This window comes from Oncorhynchus mykiss, chromosome 26, assembly GCF_013265735.2.
Source record: "Oncorhynchus mykiss isolate Arlee chromosome 26, USDA_OmykA_1.1, whole genome shotgun sequence".
Lineage (NCBI taxonomy): Eukaryota > Metazoa > Chordata > Actinopteri > Salmoniformes > Salmonidae > Oncorhynchus > Oncorhynchus mykiss.
In genome coordinates this window covers 17,932,820-17,955,411 of record NC_048590.1, presented here as the reverse complement: position 1 = coordinate 17,955,411, position 22,592 = coordinate 17,932,820, and the positions used below count along the sequence as shown (strand labels likewise).

The 22,592-nt window shown below is 41.8% G+C and overlaps 1 protein-coding gene across 2 annotated transcripts in view; it reads left to right on the top strand.

Annotated features, from left to right (window-relative positions):
• Positions 1-22,592, top strand: part of LOC110506336 (anoctamin-1) — a 58,768-nt gene that overhangs the window by 12,341 nt on the left and 23,835 nt on the right. For both annotated transcript variants that reach the window (XM_036963702.1, XM_036963701.1), the window contains exons 3-9: positions 10,766-11,104; positions 15,029-15,127; positions 15,643-15,794; positions 18,223-18,277; positions 18,689-18,740; positions 18,910-18,965; positions 19,059-19,100. In XM_036963702.1, the coding sequence (XP_036819597.1) occupies positions 10,766-11,104; positions 15,029-15,127; positions 15,643-15,794; positions 18,223-18,277; positions 18,689-18,740; positions 18,910-18,965; positions 19,059-19,100 (795 nt within the window). The remainder of the gene's footprint in view (positions 1-10,765; positions 11,105-15,028; positions 15,128-15,642; positions 15,795-18,222; positions 18,278-18,688; positions 18,741-18,909; positions 18,966-19,058; positions 19,101-22,592) is intronic.

The following is a 22,592-nucleotide window of genomic DNA, read 5'->3' as shown; positions in this document are numbered from 1 at the left end:
AAGAGAAGTTAATCTTAGCTACAGTATCGCATGACTCAAAAGGAGGAGGGAAGTTGCTCACTCACAGAGACTGCTGCCTCGAAATCATGAAAATAATAGTCTATCAGGTTTGCTGGCTGAATGTGACAAGATATCGTAATATCGGCTTGAGTCAGATTCTACATCAAGAGGTGTCAATGTATTTTTCCCAAGGGGTCCTGTAGACAGATACTCCTTGTGGATGACTGTGTTGCAGCCAGCGTTAGGAGAAGACAGTGTGGTCAGTGGAGATGGCACGGTTATCTGTGACCATACCTGGTTGGTTTTCCAATCCATTAGTGGGATCAAACGATCCATCAAGTCTGCTCCGAGTACCAGGGGTTCAGTTTCGAGGCTGGTAACATACACAGGGTGAAAAAGCGATACGTCTTGGAAGTTTAGTTTCAGCATGAGTCATATTGTGAGAGGCGAGGTAGTCTGAGTAAAACCTTGAAGTTCAGTGTCACATCGTTCCGTTTTTTAACCAACGTTTAGCTAGGTTCACAGCCCTTTTGAGATCATTAAACAACATTTGAGAGATGAGCGATATTGTTGAGCTCGAATCAATTAACGCATCACATGTTAAGCAGTCCTCTAGGACTGTTCCCACGTAGTGACTTTCAGAGTTGCGTTTTGTGGTCATATTCTCCACAAAGTGGAGTGACTGTTCGCAATGACATGATGTGTCATTTGTCTTCATGGTTAAAACAGATTGACTTATCTGAGTTTGAGTGGAATTGGCTATTGCGATGTGGTTGAACTTCTGCGTCGCAACATTATTGTTATTTTTTAAAACTTTATTTATAGATTTTCAAATATGAGAACAAAAACAGTACAATCCCAACCCCTCCTTCTCCCAACCATCCATCCATCCCTCAAATCCACCCTTCCACCCTCCCTCCAATCCACCCTCCCGCCAATCCACCCACCCACCAACCAAGGCATCAATAGGATATACTATTAAAGTAAATGAAATATGACAGAAACACACAGAAAAACAGTAATAGAAACAAAAACAATGGAAAAAGTGGAATAAAAATTATCAGCACAAACGGCCACTAGAACAGGCATGGCTGCTTACCAAAATATGCAAGTTACACTAAGTAAAAGACAGGCTCTCCACGTATTGTATTAATGAGGACCAGGTTAAGTCAAACTTTTGTCGGGACCCAAGCACAGTGTACCTAACCTTCTCCAGAGGAGGATATGACATCACCTCTTTAACCCACTGCTTTGCAGACCTCCAGTGAAAGGGAACAAGGCGGTGAGCTAGCAGCGAGGCAAATGCTATCGCATTTCCTGATGCATGGTAGCATTCTGGTCTAGGGGAAGTACCGCAAAAATGTCAGTGAATGGCTTGGGGCTAACAGTTGTATTACACATACAGTGGGGCAAAAAAGTATTTAGTCAGCCACCAATTGTGCAAGTTCTCCCACTTAAAAAGATGAGAGAGGCCTGTAATTTTCATCATAGGTACACTTCAACTATGAAAGACAAAATGAGAAAAATAAATCCAGAAAATCACATTGTAAGATTTTTAATGAATTTATTTGCAAATATATGGTGGAAAATAAGTATTTGGTCACCTACAAACAAGCAATATTTCTGGCTCTCACAGACCTGTAACTTCTTCTTTAGGAGGCTCCTCTGTCCTCCACTCGTTACCTGTATTAATGGCACCTGTTTGAACTTGTTATCAGTATAAAAGACACCTGTCCACAACCTCAAACAGTCACACTCCAAAATCCACTATGGCCAAGACCACCGAGCTGACACCAGAAACAAAATTGTAGACCTGCACCAGGCTGGGAAGACTGAATCTGCAATAAGTAAGCAGCTTGGTTTGAAGAAATCAACTGTGGGAGCAATTATTAGGAAATGGAAGACATACAAGACCACTGATAATCTCCCTCGATCTGGGGCTCCATGCAAGATCTCACCCCGTGGTGTCAAAATGATCACAAGAACGGTGAGCAAAAATCCCAGAACCACACGGGGGGACCTAGTGAATGACCTGCAGAGAGCTGGGACCAAAGTAACAAAGCCTACCATCAGTAACACACTACGCCGCAAGGGACTCAAATCCTGCAGTGCCAGACGTGTCCCCCTGCTTAAGCCAGTACATGTCCAGGCCCGTCTGAAGTTTGCTAGAGAGCATTTGGATGATCCAGAAGAAGATTGGGAGAATGTCATATGGTCAGATGAAACCAAAATATACGTTTTTGGTAAACTCAACTCGTCGTGTTTGGATGACAAAGAATGCTGAGTTGCATCCAAAGAACACCATACCTACTGTGAAGCATGGGGGTGGAAACATCATGCTTTGGGGGTCTTTTTCTGCAAAGGGACCAAGACGACTGATCCATGTAAAGGGAATAATGAATGGGGCCATGTATCTTGAGATTTTGAGTGAAAACCTCCTTCCATCAGCAAGGGCATTGAAGATGAAACGTGGCTGGCTCTTTCAGCATGACAATGATCCCAAACACACCGCCCGGGCAACAAAGGAGTGGCTTCGTAAGAAGCATTTCAAGGTCCTGGAGTGGCCTAGCCAGTCTCCAGATCTCAACCAAATAGAAAATCTTTGGAGGGAGTTGAAAGTCTGTGTTGCCCAGCAACAGCCCCAAAACATCACTGCTCTAGAGGAGATCTGCATGGAGAATTGGGCCAAAATACCAGCAACAGTGTGTGAAAACCTTGTGAAGACTTACAGAAAATGTTTGACCTCTGTCATTGCCAACAAAGGGTATATAACAAAGTATTGAGATAAACTTTTGTTATTGACCAAATACTTATTTTCCACCATAATTTGCAAATAAATTCATAAAAAATCCTACAATGTGATGTTCTGGATTTTTTTTCTTCTCATTTTGTCTGTCATAGTTGAAGTGTACCTATGATGAAAATTACAGGCCTCTCTCATCTTTTTAAGTGGGAGAACTTGCACAATTGGTGTATGACTAAATACTTTTTTTGCCCCACTGTATGTGAGAATGCCTCAAAATGGGGCCCCAGAAGCCACTCAAAGATTGGCATGACCAAAACATGTGTCCCACAGTTGCTGGACTCTGGTGGCGTCTTAAACATTTGGCGTCCACATTTGGATATATTTTTGCCAATCTGTCATTTGAGTAATGGAGACGGTGCAAAACTTTAAACTGAATGAGCCCATGCCTTATGCAAAATGATGAGGTGTGGATATGCTCAATACGTTGTTGCCTTATATCATCAGGAGCTCGGCACCCATGTCTTGCTCCCATGCAGATTTTGTATTTGCCAAGGAAGGCGGATTAATGTTCTGTGCCCTTCAGATACGGGTTAAGATCTAAGCGCATCTCGACTGGACACTTAGTGGGCTCGAGTGGAAATGAAGGGAAATGTTTTTTTTTAGCAAAGCTGCGAGTATGCAGATATCTAAAAAAGTGGGTATTGGGAACATTATGGCCAAACCTCAGAGCCACAAAAAACACCAGACCGTTCCTACGCCAGAACTGGAATGCCGTGTCAGTCTGTGAAACTGGGAAGATATGATTAGATGTTAATGGAGTTGCAAGTAGTTGCTTGCTTATTTAAGGCTAAAGTGATTTCGGAATTGGGACCAGATTTTAAGGGTGTTCTTGACAATGGGATTCAAAACATGGGTGCCAAGGTTCATGGACAGTGGGGAGCACAGGAGCGAGACAGGATAAGTTGGAAGACTTGACTGTAGCTCCATGAGGGCCCAAGTTGAACCATTCTTGTTATAAAATGTAGAAACCCAATAAACACATTTATATATATTTGCATGACTAGTATTAGTGTAAAAAATGTGGAAGGCCTGCGGCCTTAGGTCTCTCTAGATATACCTTTCTCATTCGTGTATTTGACTTATTCCAAATTAAGTTGGAAATGTAGCTGTCCAGTTGTTTGAACATCGACTTTGGGAGAAAAATGGGGATCAAACATCTAGGTAGTATAGTCATCTTAGCAGAATTAATGCGACCTGCTGATGAAATGGGACCACCTCATGAAATCCTGCTTGGTGCGCTCCAGGAGTGTTTTGAAGTTATGTTTAACCAGAGCCTTAAATGAGCATATGACATTTATCCCCAAATACGTAAAGACCTGATGCTCCACCTTAAGTGGGAAGTTGGCATACCCAGTTCCTTCTGCTAACTGATTAATGGGGAGGAGCACACTTTTTTGTTAGGTTTAACTTTTAACCAGAGAATGTCCCAAAACCTTGTAGCATGTCCAAGAGATAGGATATAGACTCCACAGGGCTAGAAATGTATAAACGAAGAGTTATGTCGCCCATTTAGTATTTCCTTAATCCTCTCCTCCACCCACAGGGCAACAGCAAGAGGCTCAATAGCCATATCAATTAGGAAAGGGGATAAACAACAACACTGCCTACCCCCCCCCCCCCCCCTTGGTGCGAACGGAAGCCACTGGGGACAAGATCAACATCTTAATCCAGGAAAGGAATAAGGGGCCAAACCCAAGTCTCTCTAGTACCGTAAATGGATATTCCCACTCAACCCGGTCGAAAACCTTTTCAGCATCAAGAGAGATGACAACCTCTGGCTGTTGAGTTGAGTGGGCAGAATAAAGAACATTACATAGCCGGCTCATATTATAGAAAGATTGCCTACCTGTCAGAGTTAATTATTATATTAGGCATCACTGTCTCTAAACGGCGTGAGAGGGCCTTAGTGAGAATTGTAAAATTGCAACACAAAAGGCTTATAGGGCGGTATGAGCCACAGTCTAGGGGGATTCTTGTCTTTTTTAAGCAAAACCGAAATACTCGCCTGGGTAGGTGTCTGTGGCAGTTTCAGACTAGAAAGGATTTCAATGTACATTGAGCTGAGGATAGGGGATAATTTAGAAGAGAATGCTTTAGAAAACTCAATAGGAAACCGTCAGGCCCAGGAGCTTTACCGCTCTGCATGGACAGGATTGCCAGAGTAGCTTCATTATCACTTATGGAGGCATCCATGTTGGTTTGTTCATCTGAATTGAGACAGGGGATGTCCAGATTGTCTAGAAATGCAGGCATACGAAATGTGTCAGGAAGAGTACGAGTAAAGAGCCGAGTAGAATTGCTTAAATTGATTGTTGATTTCTTTGGGATGGGTAGAAGTTGAATCAGCTGCGACACACATTTCAGGTATGGTGCTGCTGGTAGCGGATTGTCGAAGCTGATGAGATAACAACTTGTCCGCTTTCTCTCCGTGTTCATAAAATGTCTGCCTCGACTTAAACAGAAGCTGCTCATGTTTGTTTAGTGGAGAGATTGTCAAATTCTGATTGGTGTAGCAGTCTCTCTTTGTAGAGTTCAGGAGTCAGAGAAGAGGCATATCTGTTGTCCAAATCTAGTGCGCTGTTTGTTGTATGAAATCATTTGGCCCCTTAGATATTCTTTTAATGACTCCCACACAGTAGAGGGAGACACGTCAGGGGTGCAGTTGATCTGTAAAAACACATCAATATGAGTTGATGTGTATTTTTTTTAAAACACTACAGGATAGTAGCAGTGGGTCAAGTTGCCACGTGCGTTGTGACACAGTACTGTCCAGAAAGCGGATATCTAGCTATAGTCTGAGATGATGATGCTGTGAAATTGACTATTAGTTACAAAAGGAAAAATTATATTGTCCAGCAGGAAAAAGTCAATCCTAGAGTATGAGTGGCGGACTGGAGAAAAAAAGGAGTCATGTTTAGGGATTGCTCCTCCTACATGGATCAGACAAATTATAAGATTCTAGAAATTAGTTGATTACTGCGCCTGATTTTGAAATTACATTGTTGGGCTTCAGTCTGGATCTGTCTAGACTTGGATGCAATACACAATTGAAATCTCTGCGCAGTATCAAGTGATGAGAGGTAAGGTCAGGAAGTGTTGCAATGAGGTCAGAGAAAAATATAGCGTCATCCCAATTAGGACCACAGAGGTTAGCCAGAATAACCTGTGTGCTAAATAATTTCCCCATCACTATAATATATCTGCCGTTAGTATCCGAAATGACTTTGGAGGAGACAAACGGGGTGCCTTTTCTGATAAGGATGGCTGTCCCTCTGGCCTTAGCATCAAAGTTGGAGTGAAATATATGGTCTACCCATCCTGTCTTTAGTTTATCATGGTCGCTGGACCGGAGGTGGGTCTCTTGGAGAAAAACAATGTTGCTTGTGCTTCTGCTGTGCACTGTTGTACAGGACCGATGTCAATCTCTGCTGGCGGCCATATATCAGGGTTATACTGGAGAGAACCTTTACATGGCCTGCGCCTGAAGGTCACAAAAACATTTTGTGATGGTGATGTATTGATACAAGTGGCGCGTGCCGGCAGTCAATCACGTAACCTCTCACTCCCACTCTGAGACATTCAGTGTTGTTGTTTATGTATGTAGCTAGTGAGCTAAGCTGTAGCATTAGTAATGTCTTTCAAAAGGAGACAACTTACAAATGGGGAAATTCCAGAGATTTTTTTTATCAATTCTGACAATGAGTCTGGGTATGAATGTCAGGAATCAGATTCTGACAGTGACAATGAGGAGCTGCCCCCAACCTTGTAGCCATTGAGAACCCTGAATCTGAGGACCCCTTGTTCACTGACGAAGTCCCAGGTCCCTTTGAAGATGCTGGTGGTGATGGAGGCAGACTGACAGTGGATGAAGTACAGGAGTTCTGTGGTAGCTGGAAGGCCTCCAGCCATTTCACCCCTCCTGGCCCTGCTGTTTGCTTTGATGAGTCCCAGTCTGGAGTGCAAAGCCCTTTTCCATTCCCCCTGAGGCAGTGCTTCAAGCTGTTTCTGACAGAGAAGCTGTTGGGAGACATAGTAGAGGAGACCAATCGCTATGCCTTGGAGCTACAGGAGAAGAGAGAGCCAGGAGTGAGGGGAAAACTCACTAAATGGTTGACAACCACAATTAGTGAAATGTATACCTTCCTGGTGACAGTCCTTCTCATGGGAATAGTAAAGAAGAACTTCCTAAGAGAATACTGGAGCACAGATCCTATGTTTGTAACTCCCGTCTTTGCCAACCGCTTCCTAGTTCTGCTGCGATGCCTGCATTTTGTCAACAATGCTAATGCCAACCTAAATGACCCGTTACACAAAATAGTAAATGTTCTTATCAGCCTGACATCAGCATTTGGTTGGGTCTTTGTGCAATAGAAGGACCTATGCATTGATGAGTCCCTGATGTTATGGAAGGGTAGGCTGGCGTTCCATCAATATATTCCCTCCAAAAGGCACAGGTTTGGGGTCAAGTTCTTTGTCGTGTGCGACGTGAAGACAGGATTTGTCCAGGACATGGTCCACACGTCAAAGCTGTCCTCAATCTTCCGCTCGAAAGATGTCCACTTCCAGTGATGATAGTGACAAATACTGTTTGTGTGTGTGGTTTCTGAAAGTACAGAGTAAACAGGGATCATTACTAATTAGAATACAATATCAGATTATAGCAATAAAACAATATTACAAAGAAGCAACATAATAACACTGCTATAAAAAAAATATATATATAGCGCATTGACAAAATCACAAATAGGAGTTATAACAGTAGGAATCTGCTCCACAAGGGCAGGGCAGGGCAGAACAGAGCTATGCTAAATAGGGTTGAATGAAAACAAACCATGGTCATAAGGCCTGGGTAGCTTGAAAATACAACACAAGCTAATACTTCTCTGACGCAATTAGCAATGTTTTAGAGAGCTAATAGAAGAATGTAGCTAGCTACATAAGCACGATTGAATATAACACCATAGAGGTTATGTGAAATTATCAACGTTACCTCGCGTGCCTGCGGTTATAAGGATTACATACAAATATATTACACTCCATACATATAGTGAGCTACAGTAGAAAGGACAGAACACGATATACAGAAACTATTATAACGTAATAAGGCACTTACTTTGATATGAACGCACACATTTCCAAATGAATTATCATGTAGTAATGAAAACAACAATGAATGTGATGCGGGCACCAGATGGAAAATGTGAACACGTGTGTGCAGGTGCTGTTTTGACTGGAGACGAGCAAATTTCTGTAGACTTGATTTGCAGAAACAATTGGTGCTTCCGGGTCAGTAATGCCCAAAAAGTTATTGTCCGCAAAGGTGAAATGGCCTACTTTTATGTGAATTAATAAGGAGGTGGAACACACTTCAATTCAAACGGTTGTTAAAAAATAAAGACGTGTTCGAAAATCATTTGAAATTGCCAAGTTGAAACTATAAATAAAAACAGGCAGCGTGCCTTGGTTTGAGGGCAGCGCGGATTAACTGTCCTGTAACCAACACATTTTGGAACAGTGAGCGCATTCTGACATCACATGCATAAAAGAGATATTAGAGATTTAGAACTCCAGTATGAACAGGTCAACAAGAACACTTTCATAATTTTTCATATTTCATACACAACGGGGAGGATGGAGACTTCGTACATGTAGTGTGTATACTTTTCAAGTTACAGTATTTCCTTTATCATTTTTTTTAATGACATCTCAAAATAACAACCAAAATTACATTAGTATTCTTTAGATCGCCTCTGATCATTCCCCACGTTCTATGTTAGAAATATTGTTACAGTATTTGCTTTAGAACGTGTTAGAGTTTCGGCGGGAAATGTCTGTGAAAACAAAGGCACATTCCTGTGTGATTTTGGAGAGGGAGATAGCTGAAAGTTCTAATCCCTGATTTTACAATAGGGTGTGAACTGTCAACCCCCCACCAGCTCCCTCCTCCCCCTCTGTGGGTGAGAGAGGGTCTGGCCGAAGTCATCCACTGAAAAGTTAATCCGACCCATCTGGATCCTCACAGTACAGTCATTACACACCCTTTGCCTTGATGACAGCTTTGCACACTCTTGGCATTATCTCAACCAGCTTCATAAATTAGTCAACTGAAATGCATTTAAATTAATAGGTGTGCCTTCTTAAAAGTTCATATGTGGGATTTCTTTCCTTCTTAATGCGAGCCAATCAGTTGTGTTGCGACAAGGTAGGGTTGGTATACAGAAGATATCCCTATCTGGTAAAAGACCAAGTCCATATTATGGCAAGAACAGCTCAAATAAGCAAAGAGAAACGACAGTCCATCATTACTTTAAGACATGAAGGTCAGTCAATCTGGAAAATCCAGAAAGTTTCTTCAAGTGCAGCCACAAAAAACATCAAGCGCTATGATGAAACTGGCTTTCATGAGGACTGCCACAGGAAAGGAAGACCCAGAGTTACCTCTGCTGCAGAGGATACGCTGATTAGAGTTACCAGAGTTCAAGTAACAGACGCATCACTGTTCAGAGGAGACTGCGTGAATCAGACCTTCATGCTCAGACTGCTGCAAAGAAACCACTACTAAAGGACACCAATAAGAAGAAGATACTTGCTTTGGCCAAGAAACACAAGCAATCGACATTAGACCGGTGGAAATCTGTCCTTTGGTCTGATGAGTCCAAATTTGAGATTTTTGGTTCCAACCGCCGTGTCTTTGTGAGACGCAGAGTAGATGAACGGATGATCTCTGCATGTGTGGTTCCCACCATGAAGCATGGAGGAGGAGGTGTGATAGTGTGGGGGTGCTTTGCTGGTGACACTGTCTGTGATTTATTTAGAATTCAAGGCACACTTACCTAGCATGGCTATCACAGCATTCTGCAGTGATACGCCATCCCATCTGGTTTGCGCTTAGTGGGGCTATCATTTGTTTTTCAACAGGACAGTGACCCAACATACTTCCAGGCTGTGTAAGAGCTATTTTACCAATAAGGAGAGTGATGGAGTGCTGCAACAGATGACCTGGCCTCCACAATCACCGGACCTCAACCCAATTGAGATGGTTTGGGATGAGTTGGACCGCAGAGTGAAGGAAAAGTAACCAACAAGTGGTCAGCATATGTGGGAACTGCTTCAAGATTGTTGGAAAAGCGTCTCAGTTTAATCTGGTTGAGAGAATGCTAAGAGTGTACAAAGCTGTCATCAAGGCAAAGGGTGGCTACTTTGAAGAATCTAAAACATAAAATATATTTTGATTTGGTTAATACTTTTTTGGTTACTACATGATTCCATATATGTTATTTCATAGTTTTAATGTCTTCACTATTATTATATAAAAGAGTAAAAATAAAGAAAAACCCTTGAATGAGTAGCCGTGTCCAAACTTTTGACTGGCACTATATATATAGATATTAAACATTCCATTTAATTTAAAACCTTACTTCAATTTGCTGCCAAATCTAATTTCACACTAACATTTCACACTAACAAATAATGTATTCAAGGACAATGAAGCAGAAATGTTTTTAAGTCACAGGTGAAGACAAACACCAGAGTCACTTTGTAACCATATGTTCCTCTATGAGTCGTACTGTCAAGTAGCGTATAATTGATTTGGTCACTGGTCTTCAGGTACAGTATGTCTTCATGAGGATTAGGACAGTATTATGAGAAAGTCTAACGTAATGTGTTGCAGGGTGCAACGATTCTTTTGTCATCTTTTGAGGGGCAGCATTTAATCTGTACAAAATGATTCAATTCCCACTCCTTGGAGAAGGCAGTAGCAGAGATATGGTTGAGTGCACTGATTTATCACGGTGGAGGGGATTTGACTATCCACAAGGCTTAAGCTTTTGCAATTTTAAAAGATAAACAGATGTACACACAACAAACTCTCACAGGCTAGAATGACACATGCCTTCTCCTCATGATCTGCCAACATGTCTCCATTAAAACTATAATCCCCTTTCTCTCTCTTCTCAGCCCTTGAACTCCCTCAAGTCAGATGAGGCAGGCCCAAAACAGGGGCCTACATTCCAGGATGGCCAGCGGCGGGTGGACTATGTTCTCACATATCATATCCAGAAACCCCAGAGTTTTCGTCGCAAGACATCCCACTTCGGGGATTACCGCATCCTCAGGAGCCTGCGCCGCAGTCTGAGCATGATGAGAGGTCGGGACACGCCACCACCCAAAGAAGACCCTGAGGTTGCTGCCCACAAGCATCGCCTTGACTACCATGAGGATGACAAGCGCTTCCGCCAGACTGAGTTTGAGGATAACCTTCGAGAGATGGGCCTGGAGCTAGAGAAGGATGAGGGGGTGAGTTAGTGGCCTTGGACTGTGTTTTCCCCACATGTTTGAAAACCTCAACAGTAGAACATCTCAAAGTCTTTTTGGAATAACCTAGCAATTAGACTGCCTAACCTAACTGATACAAAAAATGTTGATCAACCTATTTTGTCGTAGACTCAATCCCTGGTGTAATGGCGTAATATTCAATAATATTCGTCAATAATATATTACGTAATATTCTGGTGTAATATTCAATCCCTGGTGTGGTTGTGCATTTCGACTAGATGCTTGCTTGTAGCTGCATTCTTTCACATCTTGGCAATCAGTGTTCAGATATAGTCTTTGATGTCATGTTGTTCCATTGCACGCAACTTAATTCTCCATTCCTCCTCATTTTGACTGGTTGACATTTGTCCATCTATTGTTCATGTAGCGATTGTATCACGTATCTTCTTCATACCGGAACAAAGCACATTGAACTTCCTCTTGCGTTGAGGGTTTACTGTGATCAGATATGATTTTTCAAATCTACAATTGACCTGCATTCGTCACATTATTGATCTTAATCAAATGAACAGCTTTCATCAAAGATATATCTGATAAGAAAGGACAGCATGTGCAATAGATTTTCCCTACAATGGGAGTAATTCTTTTCAGCCTTACAAGCTTAAAGAGGCCTAATGTCATAGGTTATTATATACACTAGGGAGTGGCTATAGACCCATTAATCATTACTCATTCATCATACATCGTTACATTGATCAAGACCCAAGATACATTGGCTGCGGACCAAACACTTAAAAGACACACCCTATCCCCTCAGTCCTTAAATTAAGTGGACACTTCTGATGATGTATCATGACGTCTGATGAGTATACACTTGCAGGGCAAGGGGCGAGAGAGGAAGGAATGATTTTTAAATGGACCACCTTTGGCTAGAAATTCATCACTTGCTCATCCTGTGATGATTGTGTTTTCAGCCACCGGTAGCTTGTGGGTACTTTATATGCGCTACAGTCAATTGTGAGTGCATGTCTACTTACAATTGAAGTCGGAAGTTTACATACACATACACCTTAGCCAAATACATTTAAACTCAGTTTTTCACAAATCCTATATTTAATACAAGTAAAAATTCCCTGTTTTAGGTCAGTTAGTATCACCACTTTATTTTTAAGAATGTGAAATAATAGTAGAGATAATGATTTATTTCAGCTTTCATTTCCTTCATCATATTCCCAGTGGGTCAGAAGGTTACATCCACCTAATTTTCCTCCCTCATGATGCCATCTATTTTGTGAAGTGCACCAGTCCCTCCTGCAGCAAAGCACCCCCACAACATGATGCTGCCACCCCCGTGCTTCACGGTTGGGATGGTGTTCTTCAGCTTGCAAGCTTCATCTTTTTCCTCCAAACATAGTTTGGTCATTATGGCCAAAAAGTTCTATTTTTGTTTCATCAGACCAGAGGACATTTCTCCAAAAAAGTATGATCTTTGTCCCAATGTGCAGTTGCAAACTGTAGTCTGTCTTTTTTATGTCGGTTTTGGAGCAGTGGCTTCTTCCTTGCTGAGTGGCCTTTCAGGTTATGTCGATATAGGACTCGTTTTACTGTGGATATAAATTATTTTGTACCTGTTTCCTCCAGCATCTTCACAAGGTCCTTTGCTTTTGTTCTGGGATTGATTTGCACTTTTCACACCAAAGTACGTTCATCTCTAGGAGACAGAACGCGTCTCCTTCCTGAGCGGTATGACGGCTGCGTGGTCCCATGGTGTTTATACTTGCGTACTATTGTTTGTACAGATGAACGTGGTACCTTCTTGGCGTTTGGAAATTGCTCCCAAGGATGAACCAGACTTGTGGTCTACAAAAAAAATGTTTAGGTCTTGGCTGATTTCTTTTGATTTTTCCATGATGTCAAGCAAAGAGGCACTGAGTTTGAAAGTAGGCCTTGAAGTACATCCACAGGTACACTTCCAATTGACTCGAATGATGTCAATTAGCTTATCAGAAGCTTCTAAAGCCATGACATAATTTTCGGGAATTTTACAAGCTGTTTAAAGGCACAGTCAACTTAGTGTATGTAAACTTCTGACCCACTGGAATTGTGATACAGTGAATTATAAGTGAAATAATCTGTCTGTAAACAATTGTTGGAAAAATGACCGACTTGCCAAAACTATAGTTTGTTAATTTAACAAGAAATTTGTGGAGTGGTTGAAAAATGAGTTTTGACTCCAATGACTCCAACCTAAGTGTGACTCCAACCTAAGTGTAATGACTCCAACCTAAGTGTATATAAACTTCTGACTTCAACTGTATATTCAATAATTCATTATTAATATATGCCTACTGTATGATGGCTAGTAAATTAATTAGCTAACTAACGTTAGCCTGCCTAGCTGGATCTTCCAAAAGTCAATAATCCAGAGAGGGTGTAAGGTACAGGACAGCAGGCGGGCTCAGGGTCAGGTCAGGCAGAGGTCGCTAATCCAGAGTAGTGGGGCAAAAGTACAGGACGACAGGCAGGCTCAGGGTCAGGGCTGGCAGAACGGTCAGAACCGGGAAACTAGACAACAGGAGCAGGAAAACAGGTAGGAGCAGGGAAAACAAAACGCTGGTAGGTTCTATGAACAAAACGAACTGGCAACAGACAAACAGAGAACACAGGTATAAATACAAAGGGGATAATGGGGAAGATGAGCGAAACAAATCAGGGCATGACATATGTGGAGTTTCAGGCCCCGGAGTGAACATAATTGTACACTCGCAAAGCCGACTAAAAACGAGGGCTGAGGGGCTTACGTTGCAAACCTCCCTTGCTTGGCTAATCATTTGGACGGCCCTCCAAGATGACGACGGGGATTCCCCAAAGGGCACAAGGCGATGGTAAGTGTACGAGGGTGTGTCTTTTAAGTGTTTGGACCGCAGCCATTGTGTCTCCCATTCAGATTTAAATATCTACAGTATACATCATAAAACATATTTGGGATTTAAAAACTATGGGAAACTGCCCTGTATGAAAGAGTAATGGTAAGGCCTAGTTCCTAACCACTCCATTTGCAAACCACTACTGAAACCACTTAAGTAAAGATTTGACATGTGTTTACTGTTCTATCTTTTATCGTTGATATGTGTTTTGTAATGTCTGTTACGTGACATTTTGCAGAAAAATGGTAGGAGGCATGTGGTTCTGTGGGAGTTGGGTTCCTATTGCATGCATGAAGAGGTCTCTTACCATTTAGTGATTGTTGCTCACATGGGTTGAAGTTTTGTTTTGAGTGATATTAATAAGGCAAATTCAAAAGGATTTGATACTTATTGACAACATCTGTATGCTTTGTTGATGAGTAAGTCAGAAAAACCCTCCCTGTTTTATTTTATTAATTTACTTTGTCCATGAATGAGGGTTGTTTGTGGATAATCGAACCAAAGCCCCAAAATAGAATTGGCAGGATCTGTTCTGCTTGATATTGCTGTGAAAAGTGTAGTCTGCCACAGTGTTCTCAACAGACAGGGCCAGGACCCTGAAGTGGGCTGGGAGGTGTGAGGATGTAGGTCAGGAGCATATGAGAGGGACTTACATAACCACTGTTGTTTTTGATAGAGGAGATTGTGGAGAGAGAACTTTTATCCTGTATATATTAGACTATGAGACATTGCTTTCTATTCAAGTGGATACAGCCGTTGGCTGACTCAAACCAACAACAATCCTTGCTATTGTAGCATTGCGACTTTTTTTCAGTTGCAATGCTGCAGTAGCATTGCTGTGCTTTACCTTGGAGAGACTGATTAGTCCTTAGAGATGTGACATTAGCTTCATTCTAGGGACACATATATCATGCAAATAAAACAGGGGAAACTTATTTCATCGCACATTAAAATATCCATGAAAACCTTTTGCCTTATTATTATTATTTTATTCAACATCACATGCTCTGTTTTCCAGAACAAAATCCCAGGAATTGGCTTCCTGAAGATCCATGCTCCCTGGAATGTGCTCTGTCGGGAGGCAGAATTCATGAAGCTCAAGATGCCCACCAAAAAGGTATGGCCTGCCTTTAGATGGATCACTGTAGATCACTGGTCAGTTTCTATGGGAAGGCAGCTCCCGCTCTGGCCAGTCAAAGTTCTTCCCTCTCTTAGCACCCCAATGTGAGAACACGCTTTCCCCTAAAATCAGGACAGCGAAGTCCCTGCACGGCTTCTGAAAGGTCTAAAACCCTCTCTCTTTTTAAAGAGTACCTTAAATAACTCTCACAGCGCCCCGACGCCACCCTCCCCACCCTTCTCTCCCCCCCCCCCCCCTGGTCTTTTTCTACTAACACTGACGTTGCTGATAAACACGTTGTTGAGGGAACATGTCCTTGATACGATTGTGATGGGCTGTTGTCTCACCTAGCTATCATAAGATGAAGGCACTAATCGTAAGTCGCTCTGGATAAGAGTGTTCTGTTAAATGACTAAGTTGTTCAAGTAAAGTTGTTAAGTAAAATGAAACTGATAGCCTTTCATGCACTCATTTCTCAACATGTTTTCTTCCTGTTTCCCCTTTCCCTTCAGGTGTACGAGGTCAAACAGGGAAGTGATGTGGTGGAGAGGATCAATCTGTTCATCCGCAAAGCGACTGCGCCACTTCATCCTAAAGTGGAGCCGAATAGAGCCCAAAATGTGAAGCATCTCTCCCACCCTTTCTCCAGGGAAAAGCAGCACCTGTGAGTATAGTAATAGCACTGAGACCTGTGGCATTGCTTCAGGGGTTTAGTCTCATCATTGAACATTAAATACATTCTGACAAGTGATCAACGATGCAGAGCTCAAAGGTTAATGGGTATACTTCCAGTACTATGCATGTGAGAAATTCAAAGTGGCTTGAAATGTTTATTGCAATCGGAAAGACATTTATTTTCAATGCAAGACATGGGTACAATGCCACAGTATAGCTATTTAAATCATTACAGCACAGGTTGTGGCGTTATTAACACTAGAACCGCTAAAGCAGTCATTTTGACTGCTCATAAGTTTTAAAACAATTATTACTCTGCCATTTTTTCCGTTTTGCCCGCCTCTGTCCTTGACTTTTTCCTAAATAGGTCTATATAACACACTGCCGTTGTTAGAATCTCAATATGACAAACAGAACTGGAGTTATATACATATATATATACATGCCATTTAAAAAATAAATCATTGGGGGAGTACATAGTGTACATAGTGAGCGCGTGCGTAATTTACAATGGCAAGAAGACCAAGATGAATGGATGCACATGTTGTCTTAGCGATGCTACAAGATCCGAATGAAAATGACTCAGATGGCGGGGAAGAAATGAATCATGATGATTATTCTTCGGATTCTGAGCCTCAGCCTGAATAACCTACACCTTCTAGGCTTAAGTGCAAAAAGAAAGCCAGAATGGTGGGAACTGCGTAGGTTCCCCCGCCACAACCAAATGGTACAGTGAGAGAGGAGAGCAGAAGGGATGGCACCATTTGGATAGAACTTGCCAATGACACTGCTCCATGGAGATTATCAACACCAAATGTCATTACAGAGTAAGGACACTTCCTGGGATCTGTCTGTTGATGACCTGGAAGTGTTCATTTTAATCCGGTATGTCCGTAGAGTATTCGGTGGAAAGAGCGTGTGTATGGAGAGCTTTTGGTCAGACTTGAATGGGATACTTTTATTTCGAGAAAACTTGTCACGGGATTGCTTCAGAGAGATCATGCGTTACCTCCATTTTGATGACAAAGATACAAACAAATTCGCCATGGTATCCAGCGAATAAATAATTGACTATTTTTCACTACTGTCATATCGACACTTCTTATAATGCCATTATTGCATATGTGCTGATTTTCAGTATTTATCAAGCACACTTATAATGATGTTTAGGCTACTGATGTTTTCATCATTAGACTGTGCGTCTTGCTGACTGCGCACCTTGGTGGTTGGGGTATTACTTTTTGTGTGTGTGTGTGTGTGTGTGGGGGGGGGGGGGTCATTATAAAAGGAAGCTGTTAGCGTGTTCAATGGACGTACTGTATGCTTTCTGTTTCATAGCTGTAACAAAGGCACTCCACTAAACACCTGCATTTTTGTGTTTTACAGTAACATAAACTAATGAAAATGCAATTGCTATTTGAAATGAAATAATGAGTATTCTGTTACCTTAGACCTTCATAAACACAACCAACGGATACTTTTTGCAATAGCATATATGAAATATGAATTACACTGTAAGAATGTCGCAGTCAAAATGACTGCTCATTTGCTTGAAGGGGGGTCCCACAAGGCCCAGCAGTTTTAGTGTTAAAGATTGTAATTAGTGAGCTGGATGCTTTTATGTGCAGAATATGTGATTATGTATGAATGATACAGGCTGCTACCTGTAATTATTCATCTCAGTAGGTGTGTTTCCCCATCATGTGATATGGCTGAGCTGAAATAAATGTAATTTAAAGGGTTCTTCTACCCCCGCAGTCTTCACCAGTCTCGAGCTCTTTGTCATTTTTGACATGGTTAATGGCCCCACTGTGCCATGACGGTTTTAATGTAGAGGTGCAATCAACAGGCCCAAAATCAACAGGCACAAAATCAACAGGCACAAAATCAACGGATACAAAATCTGAACAAAGATGTTGTTTGGAAGAGATCCACTCTGCGATTCAATATTATTTTTAAACAGAGACCTATCTGATGTTCAAGGAATAATTCATCCGCGTTTGGATGTTAGAATATTATGTATTGTAAAAAGAACAATGTTTGAATGTGTTTCGAGCGAAGCTAGTAAACAAGCTGGATTTTATTCAAGAGAGTGGGCATAGAGGTTACAGGCTATTTTGAGCTCCTGACTCTCAATGAACACTGTGTAGGCCAGGCTGCTGACTAACCCTAGCTACCAATACATGTTGCAACCATATTCTCCTTGTAACCACCTTGTATTGTATGTCTGGTCTAACTAATGACAGCACGTGTGTGGGACATCTTGGCCAGAAAAGAAAAAAAACATTGCTGTCCACGTACCTACAAATCTGATATGACATGTCTGCACGGAACACGAACATAGCTTCTCCTGGTTGAGTACATGGCTCTTTAAATCAACCACTGACAGAAAGCTCCTCTGTCTTCTGTATTAACAGGTTTGATCTCTCAGACAGAGAGTCTTTCTTCGACAGCAAAACCAGGGCCTCAATAGTAAGTACTATAGATCTGCTTGAATGATGGGCAAGTCAATAAAAAGCCCCTCACACCACAAGTAAACGCATTTTGTTTTGTTCATGTGATTTACTTTCCATTGGATTCTTTCTCAATCAGCGGATGTTGCTCCCAGTGGAGATGGTGTAGAACTTTACCGCTCAACAGAAACATCAATACTGAGCTAAAATGACTTTGGAGATAGCCATGACGTTTGAAAACAACTTGCCCATCGATGCATTATGAGTGGTTCATTAATGGCCAGGAGCTGAGGTCCATTTCTGAACAAATTCATTGCACAGGACAGGATGTCTGCCCTATTTGGATGTGATTATTACCTGAGATCGTCTTAATACATTGCGGAAGTATTATTATTTTTTTTTAAACATTTATGTTTATTTACCCATTTAGGTTTATGAAGTGTTGAAACGTACAAGATGCACTAAAGCCAAATACACCATGGGTAAGCCTCTCTTGTGGATATTACAATGAATTTGTTTCCTTTAGGGTTGTAAATTACACCTGTCGTATCTTTCTAGACACCACTGGTATGCTGTAGTAGAATATTACTGCTATTGTGTGCCTTCTGTTTGATAGTAACATTTGAAATCTCTTGAAAATGACGTTTACAGGAATCACCAGTCTCCTTGGCAATGGTGTTTACAGTGCTGCGTACCCTCTTCACGATGTGGGTATATTACTGCGCATATTATCAATACCCATGCAAAGCCAAGCGCTCTGTGACCAGACAACACTCATTGTGTCATTACGTGTCTTGCAGGGGGATGTTGACGGCATGGGGCCGGAGGCCAACGACAGGAAGGTGAGACGAGCGAATCATCGGTCATGTCAATATGCAATCAATGAAATCACCAACTGATCCATTATTTTGTGTCACTGTTAGCGATTATCATAAACCATTTTATTGTGAGGACAGGAAAGTCTCGTCGATAGCGACAGAGCATATTGAAAAGGTTCAAGCACAGAATTCAAATACTGTCTAAACGCAAGCCCTCAGCAACAATGGATAGGAAAAGACCCATTTGGCTTAGAGAATAATTACACTGTATTGAAAGTGTCACCACGGCAACAGGCTTAATCCCTTTTCACCATCCTCAAGCATTGTACGACAACCAGTCTGGTCGAATCTAAGCGATTTAAGCCCAGAGAAAAGAAAATCTAAAGAATTTCCAAGTTGCCGTATGGCAGTGGAATGTTTTTTCCCACCCATCTTCTGTAGTCCGTGCACAGAGCAAATTGAGTGCTCTCTCACAGAAATGACTTTTGTCCTTGAGATGATGGCATGATCACATTTTAGAGGTGATGTTGTTATGAGTTGTTCCATGGTTTGTTGTTTTTCCAGTCCTGTGTTACGCTGGTCTATGATGAGTCACAGGCATCACTAATTTGTCTTGCAAAGTGGGAGCTCTGTTTGGGAACAGACAGGGCCATTGGGGTGGAGGATGGTAACCTACTGAAGCTCTGTTTGGTGCTGTGCCATTGGGACTACAGTTCACTGTTCAGTAAAAATAAAAAATGGTGAGACTCTGATGGCATGACCCATGTGTGCCCATTTCCCTGCCTGAGAGCGATGGCACTTTATTAGTGAAACCACATGTCTGACAGGCAGAGGAGTACAACATGAGACCAACAGTGAAATGTACTTATATAATTTCATGTAGATGCAGGCTAGCGACTTCTGAGTAGCAATATAAGAGTCATCTAAATAACATTCGATGCTCAAGGATGATCTTGACCTGTCAGACGACGCAGACCACAGCACCCTGTCCCTACATGCTGATCCTGGGCCCGGTTTCATAAAACATCTTAAGTGGTTCCCTTAAGTACAAAAGTCCAGAGAGGACATATGAATAAAAATTATTCTCTCGTTATCGAGATCACAACTTATTTATCTTATGATCATGACATAAAAGTTGTTTTGTCAAGATCACGAGATAAACTCTATAAATAGGAGTGGACGTAAAGATGATAGATTGTCAGTGTGGCTGAGGCGGCAGAGTCCACAGTGGATCAGCGCATGCGTTTTTATTGATTGCTACACTATGGGATGGTACATTTCAGGCTAACATCTTGCTTTCATTTGTGTTTGGAGCTCATTATCAGTTTTTAAGTTAGAATGTTAGCAAGCTAAATATTCCTTACCTTGAGCTAAGGGCTTCTGAAATCGTGGGGCATTCAAGCCCAGAATGATGCCTGACAGGCAGCACTGTCTCCCAGACTGAGTGCCACCCCAAAGACCATAGCCAATCGCATGCAAGCAACAACGTAGCTAACTTGGCTAGTCTTGTGAGCAAGCAAGCTAGTAGTCCTGTTAGCTAGCTAGTATCTCAGGCTCTGTAGTAGTCACATTATTATTTTTTTGTTTTGTTTGTTTATTACCCACTTTTTCTCCCCAATTTCGATTTTGTCTCATTGCTGCAACTCCCCAACGGACTCGGGAGATGAAGGTCGAGTCATGCGTTCTCCCGCCAAACCATGCTTCTTAACACCCGCACCAATGTGTTGGAGGAAACACAGTTCAACTGGCGACAAGGGTCAGCCTGCAAGCTCCCGGCCCACCACAAGGAGTCGCTAGAGCGTGATGAGCCAAGGAAAGCCCCTCCGGCCAAACCCTCCCCCAACCCTGATGATGCTGGGCCAATTGTGCGCTGCCTGATGGGACTTCCAATCACGGTCGGTTGTGACACATCCCGGGATGGAACCCGGGTCTGTAGTGACGCCTCTAGCACTACAGTGCCTCTAGGACTGTCTTATATCGCTGTACCACTCGGGAGGCCCAGTAACATTATTTCTGACACCTTTATCAGAATCCCACAGTTCTTCCATTTTTACTTAATGAGAATAGTATACATTATTATGCATAATTTAGAAAATGCCACCAGAGGGTGTCAGAGTTTAACATGTTAATCAGTTGGTCCCCAGTGGGATTGTTGAGCTGATTATGGCTAATGTGATTAGCAGGAGGTTATAAGTAACAAGAACATTTCCCAGGACATAGACATATCTGATATTGGCAGAAATCTTAAATTCTTGTTAATCTTACTGTGTTGTCCAATCTACAGTAGCCATTACAATAGAAGAATACCATGCTATTGCTTGAGGAGAATGCACAGTTATGAACTTGAAAATGTATTAATAAACCAATTAGGCACATTTGGGGCAGTCTTGATACACAATTTTGAATTGAAATGCAATGGTTCATTGGATCAGTAAAAAAAACTTTGCACATACACTGCTGCCATCTAGTGGGAAAATCTGGACCCTGGACTGGCATAATACATTATGACCTTTCTCTTGCATTTCAAAGATGATGGTACAAAAAAAATACCAAAAAAGTCATGTTTTTTTCTTTGTATTATCTTCTACCAGATCAAATGTGTTATAATCTCCTATAGTAATTTAACATTTCAACAAACTTCAAAGTGTTTACTTTAAAATGGTATCAAGAATATGCATATCCTTGCTTCAGGTCCTAGATTTGGGTATGTCATTTTTTTTTTAAAGGGGCGGATCCTTAAGAGGTTTTAAAATGTGTTCTGCAACTGACTAAAGTTAAGGAAACTTTAAGGGAAAAGATCATGGGAAAATAAACTTAAGGGGTTTTAAGGCCCCTGGACCTTAATGGCACTGATTCTGTGTCACGGCTGATTAGGTGTGTAGATTGGAATCAGGCGCAGAGAGCAGAGAGTTCCAGGGGAAAGATGCACTTTATTCCGGCACCAAAAGTAAATGCCCAAACACACAGGACACAAAATACTGACCAACCCAAAACACAGGGTAACACGGTCCGGAGCACAAACAACACCAACGACACAAACGTGAACACCAAAATAATCCCGCACAACAAAGGTTGCGGGTTCCACACGCTAAATAGGGAAGCGAATCAAGAACACACAAAATAGGAACAGGTGTAACTCATGAGACAAAACTAACCGAAAGGAAAGAGGGATCGGTGGCGGCACCAACTTCGGCGGGAGTCGTGACATTCTGTGTACAGATGTACTCAATCACACAGACACAATGTACTTTGCCTTTGGCAAAACTCAGGCTGCCATTATAGCATTGAGATCACTGCGCAGCTGTGACTAGTAACGGCCATGCAATATTTCATAAGGGCTTTGTGATGGGACTGACCGTTTCCTATCAGCATTTTTTAAATGCATAATCTGCTTGATGAATTTCAATCATCTATGAGCCCAAAACGACTTGTCCTCTGTTTTATAATGAGTCTCGGAAGTAAGATAAGAAGCTAGATTAAATAGTAATTAAATTTTGTTCTCCATCATGGATTTGC